Source organism: Lithobates pipiens, unplaced genomic scaffold, assembly GCF_037356315.1.
Source record: "Lithobates pipiens isolate NorthernLeopardFrog02 unplaced genomic scaffold, aLitPip1_a1.2 Scaffold_8, whole genome shotgun sequence".
In the NCBI taxonomy this organism is placed as follows: Eukaryota; Metazoa; Chordata; class Amphibia; order Anura; family Ranidae; genus Lithobates; species Lithobates pipiens.
The window spans coordinates 329,562,310-329,575,166 of NW_027507903.1; the positions used below are offsets into that span (position 1 = coordinate 329,562,310).

At 43.2% G+C, this 12,857-nt stretch overlaps 1 protein-coding gene across 2 annotated transcripts in view; it reads right to left on the reverse strand.

The window, feature by feature from the left end:
- Window positions 1–12,857, reverse strand: part of RBM27 (RNA binding motif protein 27) — a 179,563-nt gene that overhangs the window by 35,631 nt on the left and 131,075 nt on the right. For both annotated transcript variants that reach the window (XM_077473000.1, XM_077473001.1), the window contains 2 exons: window positions 8,370–8,444; window positions 6,928–7,083 (listed from right to left, as the gene is read on the reverse strand). In XM_077473000.1, coding sequence (XP_077329126.1) covers window positions 6,928–7,083; window positions 8,370–8,444 — 231 coding nt within the window. The remainder of the gene's footprint in view (window positions 1–6,927; window positions 7,084–8,369; window positions 8,445–12,857) is intronic.

The window sequence follows — 12,857 nt, forward strand, 5'->3', positions numbered from 1 at the left end:
TCCACCTGAAATTATATCATATTATATGGTTTTGGTAAATCTGAAGGGAAAAAAATAAATAAATCAGCAGAAAACCTGATAGTGTGTATGAGGCTTTAGTTTCAGGGTCTAGGCAATATTCTTAAAGCCTAGGCCATTTTTATGTAGAGCAAAATGTCATTTCTTTAGTGTTGTCACATGAAAAGCTATAATAAAATATTTACAAAAATATGAGGGGTGTACTCACGTGTGCGTGTGTGTACATGTGTGTGCGCGCGCGCGCTAGAGCAGCAGTCCCAGTCCGTCAAGAGGACACTGGGCCAATAAGCAACTATGCACTGGTTACCCCTGGAGTGCCCGATGCTAGTGCTCCACAAGGGAAAGTGGTGTGGTCTCAATATTTGCTGTAACCTGTAGACCCACAAGGAATGCTCTGCTGCTACTTTTAGTCCCACATGACCTGTAGTCACACTAGACAAGCTATCCGCCGAACCTATACTGTCAATAATGAGTGCAGTCAATATGGCTGCTGCTAGAGCTCTCAACTCCCCCAGGGGGGGTCCAACCTTCAGCCATAACTGTGGACAATGTCACAAGGGCCTTTAACTCAACTCCCCAGCTGGGGATTACTGCCCTGGACCTGCATAACACCCTAATGGTCCGCAAGGCAATATATCATTGTATGCTATGTGCTGTGCTATGCATACTAGCTTATTATGCCCTGCAGGGTGTTTTTTTGTTGGCTTTACTTCCTCTTTAAGGAGGAAGATTGATATTCATCTCTGCACTTATTTTTGGGACTTTGCACTTTTAGGAGGAAGATGGATATTCATTGTTGCACTTTTGGGACTTTATTAGCACTTTTTAACCACTTCCGGACCGCCCACTGTCATTATATGGTGGTATTTTGAAGAGAAATATCGTTGTTATGGCAGCAGCTAGCAGCGCAGTATCCTCTTCAGCAGGCAGTCCGCTTTCAGATATAAGTGGTCTCTGAGGCAGAGTCGCTGCAAGATCACCTTTATCGGCGGCGGAAGCACCCTCCCGGGTGCCCTCCGCTGCTTACCAGAGCTGCCAGCAGAGGCAATCAGATCCTGTGCCCTCTGTGGTATGGAGCTGAGAGAGGGGAAGATGGCCCCCACCAAGCTCCATACAAATGCAGAGCGGAAGAGACGTCAAAACGTCACTTTTGCCCATAGTTCTTAAAGAATTTATTTTTATTTTTTTATTTCAAACTGCATTTTTTATTGCATTTTTGTGTAAATATGAGATCTGAGGTCTTTTTGACCCCAGATCTCATATTTAAGAGGTAATAGAAAAAAAGGATGACAGGACAAGGGAGGTTTACATTCCTTGTAATAGGAATAAAAGTGACTTTTTTCAAAGAACAGTGAAAAAATAAAAAGGTAAAATAAACAAGAAAAAATAAACTTTTTAAACACTTCATGTCCCGCCAAGCTCACGCGCAGAAGCAAAGGCATACGTGAGTAGCGCCTGCATATGAAAACTGTGTCCAAACCACACGCAAGGTATCACCCCGATAGTTATAGCCAGAGAAATATTTCTAGCCCTAGACCTCTAAGGCAAAAACATGCAACCTGTAGAATTTTTTAAATTTCGCACATGGAAATTTTCAAGAGGGTAAAAGTTTGACACTATTCCACGAGCAGTCACAACTTTGAAGCGTGACATGTTGGGTATCAATTTACTCAGCATAACATCTTTCACAGAATAAAAAAATTGGGCCAACATTACGGTTGTCTTATTTAATAAAAAAAAATAAAAATGCGCTTGTAAGACTGCTGCGCAAATACAGTGTGACAGAATGTGTTACAACAGCAGCCATTTTTTTCTCTAGGGTGTTAGAAAAAATTATATACATTTTTGGGGGTTCCAAGTAATTTTCTAGAAAAAATTATAATTTTAAACTTATAAAGTTTGAAAAATAGGTCAGGTCTTAAAGCGGAGGTCCACCCTAAAGTGGACCTTCCGCTCATTGGAATCCTCCCCCCCCTCCGGCACCACAATTGGCACCTTTCAGGGGGGAGGGGGGTGCAGGTATCTGCACTCACTTCCGGCGTAGATTCTGCAGAAGGTACGCCCCTTTCCGCAGAATCTACGCCCCTTTCCAAAAGTCCCCCACTGCCTGCTGGGAAACACACAGATCCCAGAGACAGCGGGGACCATCCTTATTGCGCAGCGCGACTCGCGCATGAGCAGTAGGGAACCGGGAAATTAAGCCGAAAGGCTCCACTTCCTGATTCCCATACCCAAGATGGCTGCGGCAGCACCCGAGAGACGATCGAGAGATCAGCTTCGGGTGCCGACATCGCGGGCGCGCTGGGCGGGTAAGTGTCCTTATTTTAAAAAAGTCAGCAGCTGCAGTATTTGTAGCTGCTGGCTTTAAAAAAAAAAAAAAAAAAAAAAGACGGAACTCCCGCTTTAAAGTGGTTAAGGATGGTTGCCACCTAGTGGTGATTGCCCCTCATTACATGTATAGTTTGTTACTTTTTTGGGGGTTTAATTTGAGGATTATGAATTCCAGCATTTCATTTATGCACGCTATTGCAGGTATTTAGAATTTCCAAGCACTGTCACTTGTAATAAATGGTTTCACATTAACCGCTTGCTGACCGTATAACAGATATACGGCGGCAAGGCGGCCCTGCTGCTCCAGATGATGTACCTGGTACATGATCTGACTTCCAGTTAGGGGGCGTGTGCCGGTGGTGACCCAGCACTGCTGTGATTTTACACAGCAGATGCTGGTCATTAGATCACCAGCGACACACACAAAGAACAGTGCGCTGCTTAAACAAGGCAGAGCTCCGTCTAGTCAGCAGGGAATTAATTTACTCTCCCTGCAAAGCAGGGAATGAAATGGATTACTTCCCCTAGTAAAAGCACCGCACATAGTACACTAACACAGTCTGGGCACACATGCATATTTTCAGCACTGATCACTGTATTAGTGTCACTGGTTCCCCAAAATTATCAAGTGTCAACGTCTGCTGCAATATTGCAGGTCCACTAGAAGTCCCTGATCGCTGCCATTACTGGTAAAAAGAAATAAATAAAAATATAAGCTTATTGTGATTTTTTTTTTTAACCACTTGCCGCCCGCCCTATTACAAATAGACGGCGGCAAAGTGGTTTGATAATCCTGACCGGACGTCATATGACGTCCTCAGGATGATCCGCTGCGCGCCCCCAGGGGCGCGCATCGCGGCGATCGTTGTTGCGGGGTGTCAGTCTGACCCGGCAACTACGATCTCGGTAAAGAGTCTCCGACGGAGACTCTTTACCACGTGATCAGCCGTGTCCAATCACGGCTGATCACAGTGTAAATGGGAAGAGCCGGTGATCGGCTTTTCCTCACTCGTGTCTGTCAGACGCGAGTAGAGGAGAGCCGATCGGCTGCTCCTCTGACAGGGGGGGGGGGGGTCTGTGCTGATCGATTATCAGCACAGCCCCCCCGAGGATGCCCACACTGGACCACCAGGGACACCACCAGGGAAAAGGTAATCCTCCCTAGACCACCAGGGATGCCCATGGTCAGCACAATGGATGCCAATCAGTGCCCATAATGGATGCCAATCAGTGATTGGCATGCATTATTGTTTGGCACTGATTGGCATCCATTAGTACAGTATAAAACCAGTGCCGCCTATGAGTGCCCACCCGTGCCGCCTATGAGTGCCCACCCGTGCCGCCTATGAGTGCCCACCCGTGCCCATCTGTGCCGCCCATCCGTGCTCATCAATGCCACCTCATCAGTGCCACTTCATTGGTGCCCATCAGTGCCGCCTTATCAGTGCCCATCAGTGTAGCCCCATCAGTGAAGGAGAAAACGTACTTATTTACAAAGTTTTGAAACTGAAACAAAAAAACTTTTTTTCTTCAAAATTTTCGGTATTTTTTTTATTTGTAGCGCAAAAAATAAAAACCGTAGAGGTGATCAAATACCACCAAAAGAAAGCTCTATTTGTGGGAAAAAAATGATAAAAATTTCATTTGGGTACAGTGTAGCATGACCGCGCAATTGTCATTCAAAGTGCGACAGCGCTGAAAGCTCAAAATTGGTCTGGGCAGGAAGGTGTTTAAGTGCCCTGTATTGAAGTGGTTAAACTGTGTAGCAAAATACATATTGACCTAAATTTATGAAGTTTGATTTTTTTTTTTCAATTTTAATTGGATAGGATTTAGAGCAGAAAGTAAAAAAATTTTTTTCTTCATAAAGGTCCATCTTTTTTGTTTATAGCGTAAAAAACAACAACAAAAACCCCAAAGGTGATCAATTACCACCAAAAGAAAGCTCTATTTGTGGGGAGGAAAAAAAAAAAAAAAAAGACATACATTTTATACTTTGGTAAAGTGTCGCAGGACCATGCAATTGTCAGTTAAAGTAACAGTGCAATACTGCAAACAATGGCCTGGTCATGAAGGGAGGTCAATTGGTTAACTGTCAATAGTCATAATGTTATGGCTGATGTGTGCCCACATGGTCTTCTATGTGGGGGAGACCACTCAAAAAGTTAAGAAATAAATATCATGCCAAAAAATATTCTTTTCGAGAGATAGAAAATGTAAACTCTCTGTGGCTAAAACATGAAGTCTTGCACAGTAGTACTATTAAAATATATATAGGGATTGATCATGCACCTCCTTTGAGACATGCCAGGGAAAGGAACCGTGAATTAAACAAAAAGAGGTCCAAAGAATACACAAATCGGGTCCAATAAAATTCCAGGAATTGAACACCAACTTTGATCGTTGTTTTTATAATTTCACATCTGCACCTGAAACTAGTTTGTTACCTTATTAAGATTTTGTTTTTAGGTTGATTGGTAGATTTACAATGAACAGTTTCCTCTACAGTTTTTGGGTTATAGCTTTTTTGACAGGCTTTGACAGAAATATGACTATGATAGAGCAAGAGAAAGAACAAAAAAAGAAGAGCGACAAAAAAAAAAAAAAAAAAAAAAAAAAAAAAAAAAACACACAACTTATTTTGCTATAATAAAAAGCCCCCAAATTAAAAAAAAAAAAAGTCTTCCTCAGTTTAGGCCGATATATATTCTTCTACATTTTTTCCCCCTAAAAATATCACAATAAGCGTATACCAATTGGTTTGCGCAAAAGTTGTATCTATAAATAAGGGTATAGATTTATGGTATTTTTGTGATTTTTTTTTTTAAATAGCAATGTCGGTGATCTGCAATTTTAATTGGAATTGCGACATTATAGCAGACAAATTGGACACTTGACACATTTTTGAGACCATTGACAAATATACAGCGATCAGTGCTATAAAAATGACCTGATTACTGTATAAATGTCACTGGCAGGGAAGTTATTAACACCAGGGGGGTGATCAAGGGGTTAACTGTGTTCCCTAGGTGAGTTCTAACCGTAGGGGGGATGGAACTGACTAGGAGAAGAGAGAGATAGTTGTTCATACTTTGAACACACCATAGATCCCAGTTCTCTCAGGGGAGAGGAAACCTGTGTGTTTTATACACACACACACACACACACACACAGATCCCGGTTCACGCACTGTCACAAGCCATCACGGATGCCCGGCAGTCAACGCGCCCGCCACGCACTCGCATCGGCTCCGAGTACACATCATGTGCGCCCCTAGAGCCCAAGCGACGTAAGGCAACGTCATTTCGCCCAATCGTGCCATTCTGCCGCAAAACTGCGGCAGCTGGTCGGCAAGCAGTTAAAAAGCCACAAATGTGGGAAAGTAACCTTTGCCATTTTAACCTGTGTGTGCCACCTTCTGTGTGTGTACCAAGGCCAAAAAATTCCAAGGTATATATACTTTTAATCAGGGCCATTTGGGCGATTCCTGTTATGATTTTAAAAGGATCCAAAAAACTGTGATAATAAATGGCTTCATGTGAATGATATCCTTAAATAAAAAAAATTTTTTTTTTTGCCATGATCAGTGATATTTTCAATATTAATGCCAAAGTGTCACAATATTAATGCCAGTGTATGCAAACTTTTGAGAACAACCACACACACACACACACTACAAAAGTATTGGGGTGCCTGCTTTTACACAAGTACACATGAACTGTAATGGCGTCTTAGTCCGTAGGTTTCCATATTGAGTTGGCCCACCCTTTGCAGCTATAACAGCTTTAACTCTTCTGGGAAGGCAGGCCACAAGGTTTAGGAGTGTCTATGGGAACGTTTCAGAAGCGCATTTGTCCACTGATGTGGACAAGAAGTGCTGGTTCGCAGTCTCCACTCCAATTCATCCAAAAGGTGTTCTATCGGGTTGAGATCAGGACTCTGTGCAGGACAGTCAAATTCCTCCATCTCAAGCTCGCTCAGCCATGTCTTCAGGGACCTTGCTTTGTGCACTGGTCCAAATCATTTGGTGGGGAGGGGGGTATTATGATGCGTTTGTTTTTCATGGGTTTGGCTTGGCCCCTTAGTTCCAGTGGAGGGAACTCTTAAGGCATCTGCATACCAAGACATTTTGGACAATTTCATGCGCCAAATTTTGTGGGAACAGTTTGTGGACGGCCCCTTCCTGTTCCAACATGACTGCGCACAAGTGCACAAAGCGATGTCCATAAAGACATGGATGAGTGAGTTTGGGGTGGAAGACAGAAGAGGAAGTCAAAGGAGGAAAGAAGAGGATTGTGAGAATCAGCACCAGAGGAGGAAGAGTCTCATTTAAGACAAACAGAGGTTTCATTTGATCGCTGTGATTGGCCATCACAAGACACAGAGCCACTCTAAATGGCTCTGTGCCTTATGGCTGATCTCAGTCAGACATTTATTGGGTGCACTTGCTGCCCATGCTATATTTCTGCAGTGCCATATATAAACTGCACTCCACAAATAGAAAAGAAAAAAAATGCTGGGGAGGTGGAAGTTTAACAATACAGTGGTAGAGAGGTAGTTAAGATTTGCTAAACATACCTCAGTCTTAGATTTCACTTTTGATGGAGCAGCTAGTGTCTTCAATTCATCTTTCACCTGAGAGATCTTCTCGTCGAGTACCTTTAGTGTTTTCATGATTTCTGTCCTCTCTTCTGCCTTCATGGTTTTGTTTTTCTCTAGTTTTGATATCAACATCTGAAAACATAAAAAGGTATTTATAACAAAGTAGCACAAGTTTTGAAGGACTATCTCCACAAACATTCTTAGCAATGGTTAGATATGAACTGTTCAAAAAAGGTGGTCTAAAGATGTTCTTTAAATGCTACGTTCACCTGTTTTTTCCCACCTAAAATGTAGCTCCCCGGTGTACAAATATACCAGTAAGGTACCTCTGTTGCACAAAATACAAATGTTCTTTGGTTTTGAAGACCAGGCCTCACCCCCATCCATGGCTGTAATTTGCAGATCACTTCAGAAACTTCCTGGTAGAGGACAGACACACAGAATGGACCAGCCAGTATGACCCAGGAAAGAGCGTTTACCAGCTTCACAGCACCCTTGGTATTCCTCTGTGTGTGAATTTGCCTGACTTCCACATGTAGCTCACGAAACATCCCTGATGTAGTGCAAGTGCATGACTGATTGGATAGAGTGATTGGATTGATGGGGTCTCCTATTATATAGTTTTGGTAAATCTAAAAAGGAGATTGTATAAATTGTATAGTGTATGGCCACAGTTATACACCTAAAATTACCTAGCTGTGTTTATGTCATTAGTTTTTAACAGCACACCAAACACAGAAGGAAACACATTTTGCCACATGAAAAAAAGGCGACAAATGCAGTAACAAATTTACAAAAATGTCCCATGAGCTACTTTGACAGGTGAAGCACAGCCAATTGAAAGACTGGCTGCCCTATGTGTATCACTGGAAAAATGAGCCAAAAAACATGCGCTCCCACTACTCTAGATGTGAATGGGGCCCGAAAATGAAATTGGTACATTTACAGAACAATGAGGCTCCATTCACATCTGTGTGTTTCCGAACGCATGGCAATTGGCACAGAAATTGTGCTCTTTGCCATGTGTTTCATAAATACTGCAAATGTGCATCGTGTTTGTGTTGATAAAGGCTCCTCAAATGCAGCAAACACACTGAAAACTGCAGTAACGCAGGAATGGCATTGGAAAATGCTTCTATTTATTATGAAAAGTGAAATGCTGCCCAAAAAGGAGACCTTATCCTTCAATGTGTGTCTAGGGATAAATGATTTCATTTCAGAAAAGACAACCTTTCTAGCGCTATTCTTGAGTGCTACATGGTCCTGGGACTAAAAATCCACATTGAAAGTGTGAACATGAAATCCTAAGAGCCTAAACACCTTTACAAACAGGCTATGCCATAGAACACGCTATAATAATGTAATAACTGAAGTAGAAATTACTCTTGCATGATGGGTCCAAAACCAGATGTACATACCTTCTGATATTCTATTTGCTTTTCTAACATTTCTTGTTTGTTCTTCCTCATATCTTGTTGTAGTTTTAACGCTTCCTAAAAAAAAAAAAAAAAAAAAAAAAAAAAAAAAAAAAAAGTTTCAAATAATTTTCAGATAGGTTCAATTCATACACAACATGTTAAGGTTATGTGTTCAAAAGTGTCTGCTATGAATGTATAGTTTGTAAAAATTACCTTCTCTTTTAGAAATAAGAGGGATATTCTGCTACTAAATTATCTTCCAATATGTGGGAAAAAAAAAAAAAACTTTGGCAATACTATGCAATTTAACTGCATTCTTCATTCATTCACGTTTATGGCCAAATTATTTTTGTTAAAGTACAGGGAGTGATGAAAATGTTAAATTAAGGATATCCTCCCATGGTCTGACAGCCTCTGCCCAACCTTCCAGGGGCAAGTTCCATGCCCCATACATGGAAATCAAAAAGTAGTTTGCATGGAGCAAAACCACCTCTGAAAAAAAAAAAAAAAAAAAAAAAAAAAAGGGGGGGGCCAAATATTGTAAAATCTTGGATGAGAACCTTCTTCCCTCAGCCAGAACACTGAAGCTAGGTCGTGGGTGAGTCTTCCAGCATGATAATGATCCAAAAGATACCACCAAGGTAACAAAGGAATGGCTCAAGAAGAAACATTAAGGTCATGGAGAGGCCTAGTCAGTCTCAAGACCTTAATCCTATAGAAAAACAGAAATGTATATAAAAAAAAAAAATCCTATATATTTGTATTTGCAGGGAATTGAGCTCCCTGGTCTGTCGACTTCTCAGCGTACACTCCTGGATGCCCCGATTAAACTTGAGGAATTACAAGAGGCACTTAGCCTCTTCACGAATTCTATGGCCCCTGGGGATGATGGCCTTTCCATGGACGTGGTCTTCAAAAAATATGGGGGAATTATCCTGCCACGTTTGCTAAAGGTCCATAATTATGCTAGAGAATGTAAGTGCCTGCCTTACGCCATGACTAGAGATAGCATTCTACTTCTCTTAAAACTGGGCAAAGACCCATTAGACCCAGGCTCTTGCAGAGTGATATCAAAATCCTGGCGAAGGTCTTGGCCCTACGACTTAATAGGGCCATCTCCTCCATTATCCACTCGGACCAGTCAGGATTTATGTCCCAAAAATCCACAGCCATCAACCTCCGTAGACTTTACTTGAATCTCCAAACGCTGCTGCTATACTGCTCACCCTCGGGCGGTCCTCAGCGAGGCAGGACACATTTCTGTACTATTCACCCTCCATTAGGGGCACTCGCCATGGGTGCCCACTGTCCCCACTCCTATTCACTATCGCCATTGAGCCAATGGCAGCCTTGATTATAGCAAACCAGGGAGTGCATTTTTTTCAATATGGAGAAATTCAGGAGAAGCTAATGCTATCGACACCATTTTACTTCTGAGGGGCATGGCTGACTCCCTGAAGGAAGCTATGGCAGGGATTGGCAAATTTGGGACCCATTTAGAAAGTGTCATTAATTGGACCAAAACCTCAAGCACGATACACAAGGTACCAGTGTCTACAGGTATCAAGTATTTAGGAGTCCAGATCACCTCAGAACTGCATGAATTTATCTCCCTTAACCTGACCCCACTATTAAATAGAATCCGTGATCGAGCCAAAATCTGGTCCCGCCTTAAGATGTCCCTGGTGGGAAGGGTTAATCTCATAAAAAAAAAAAAAAAAAAAAAAAAAAAAAAATAGGATTTTTGAACTCACTGTAAAATCCTTTTCTCTGAAGTTGACTGACTGACACAGCTCCATTAATTTTGACCATAGGGTTGTTACGCCACCTTCAGGAGAGGACTAGGCAGAACACGTTATACATGTGAAAAAACAGAACTTTACAGTTGCGCCCAGGGGGTGGTCCCTCCAGTAACATCCCCTCAGCCTGCTTCCTGCAGCTTCAGTACGTCAACAAGCAGTATAACGCAAATCAATAGGAGGGGAGGGTGCTGTGTCAGTCAGTGAACTTCAGAAAAAAAAAATAAATATATATATATATATATATATATATATATATATATATATATATATATATATATATATATATATATATATATATATATATATATACATATACACACACACACACATACATATATATATATATATATATATATATATATATATATATATATATATATATATATATATATATATATATATATATATATATATAACCTTCACCCACAACCAGAAGTGCTCCCTAACAAGGGAGTCACCCCCCTATCTAGCCGCATCAGAACTTGCGGTCAACAATGCACCTGTGCATTATACTCAAAGTAACTGTATTTTGTTTAAACAGGAAAAGGAGTGCAGAATTGCAACTTTGCAGCCAAGGAATGCATCAGACGATGTGCTTACAACCACTCTGTAGAAAAACTTTTCGGCCAAAACATGCAGACGACGATGCGCTTACATCTATTCTGTAGAATTTGGTAAAAGTGTGAACGGACGACTAAGTCGCCGCCTTACACACCAGAGCGAATTGCCCTGGTGAAATGGGCCTCGTCAGGAAAGGGGGGCACCTACCCTTTCAAGGCGCAAGCCAGTACTACATCTGTCTGATCCACCTGGAAATGGTGGTTGACTAGGCCGCCATACCTCTTTTTCGGACCAGCTACCGAAATGAACAGAGAATCTGACTTACTAAAGGGAGCCGTGCAAGAACATATATCCTTACAGCCCTGACTATGTCCAGGGAATAAGGGGCCACCTCTTAGGATGTGTCGGTTTAGGACACAGAGAGGGTAACACAAGGTCTTCATTGACGTGGAATGTTGAAACCACCTGCGTGGCCACTAGAAAGGCCACTTTCTGGGGAAAAAGTCCAGAAGGGAGTATCTCGGCAGTTTCTGAAGCACCGATACCCCCGTAGGATCTGAACCTGGTGTTAACGGTGAAAGCACCAGAGGAACTACACGTTGGAACCCCTGAACAAAAATGCTCACTAGAGAGTGAGACTCCAGGGGCCACTGAAAAAGACAGCCAAGGCTGATATCTGTCCTTTAATGGTACTTAAAGCCAATTCTGGTCTACTCCTTGCTGTAGAACAGCAGTATCCTGGAAACGGAATAGGTACGCGGACGCTATCCTTTCTCCTCACACAGAGATGTGTGCCTTACAGGTACGACGGTATATCTTCCGAGAAAATAATTTCCCTGCTCAACAGTTGAGATCACAGAGGCCTCGGTACCTTTGCACCTGGCTCCCAACAGCCATGCCATTAAAACCAGGGATGGTAAACAGGATAGAGAATTGGACCTCGACACAGAAGGTCCTCTCCCAACGGCAGTCGCCCGGGAGCCTTCGTAACCAGACGTACTAGGTCGGCACGTCTGGGACGCGGACACCAATGTGGGGCACCAGTATTACTGGAATCCCCTCAGCCTCCACTATGCGAAGCAGACGTGGTAACAATTTGTGTGGAGGAAAGGCATAGATCAGTTGGTACTGAACCCACGGAGCTACCAGCGAGGCTGGATACAAATCTCGGCACCTTCTGATTGAGACGGGAGGCCAGAAGATCCACGTCAGGTGTGCCCCGCCGCAGGCACAGTAGCCTGAACACCTCCGGATGCAACTCTCATTCTCCTGGGTACAGCATCTGGCAACTTAGATAGTCCGCCTGCCAGCTTCTACTCCCGGGATGTAAATGGCCGACAAGGCCGGTACCCGTCGCTCTGTTCACTGAAGGATGTGAGCGACCTCCCATGCTGCAGGCAAGATTCTTGTTCCTCCTTGATAGTAGACATGCCACCGCCGTGGCGTTATCTGACCTGATCCTAATCGGGCGCCCTCGTAGTCTCATCGACCACGTAGAGAGAAAGTCTGATTGCTTGGAGTTCAAGCACATTGATCGGCAACTTAGGTTCCTCACACGACCAGAGACCCTGGGACGACTAATCCCAGTACTACACCCCGGCGGTCAGGCTGGCATCTGTTGAGATCACAGTCCAATGCAGAGGTAGGAACGACTTCCTGGACTGAAGTGCCGGGGACCTCAGCCACCAAAGCAGGGAGTCCCTGACTGACTGGCTCATCTGAATCTGCCGATCCAGGGATAACGGAGATATGTCCCACTTTGTCAATATCTCCTTCTGCAAGACTCTGGTGTGAAACTGGGTGTACGGTACCGCCTCGAAGGAGGCCACCATGAGGCCCCGAACTCGTATGTAGAAAGGCAGCGACGACCACCTGCGGCTCTGCAAGAGTTTAACCGCTGCTCTGAGAGTCTGCAGTTTGTCTGAAGGGAGAAAAACTCTTGCTTCCATGGAATCCAGCGTTAAGCCTAGGTACTCCAAGCTCTGAAATCGGTATGAGCACCGACTTTTTTAGGTTCAACAGCCACCCAAATTCCTGCAGGGTTTACATGGTGATCGCCACATCCTCCTTTAATACTGAGACGGAAGCTGCTCAGGAGGAGATCGTCCAGATAACCTACGATTGC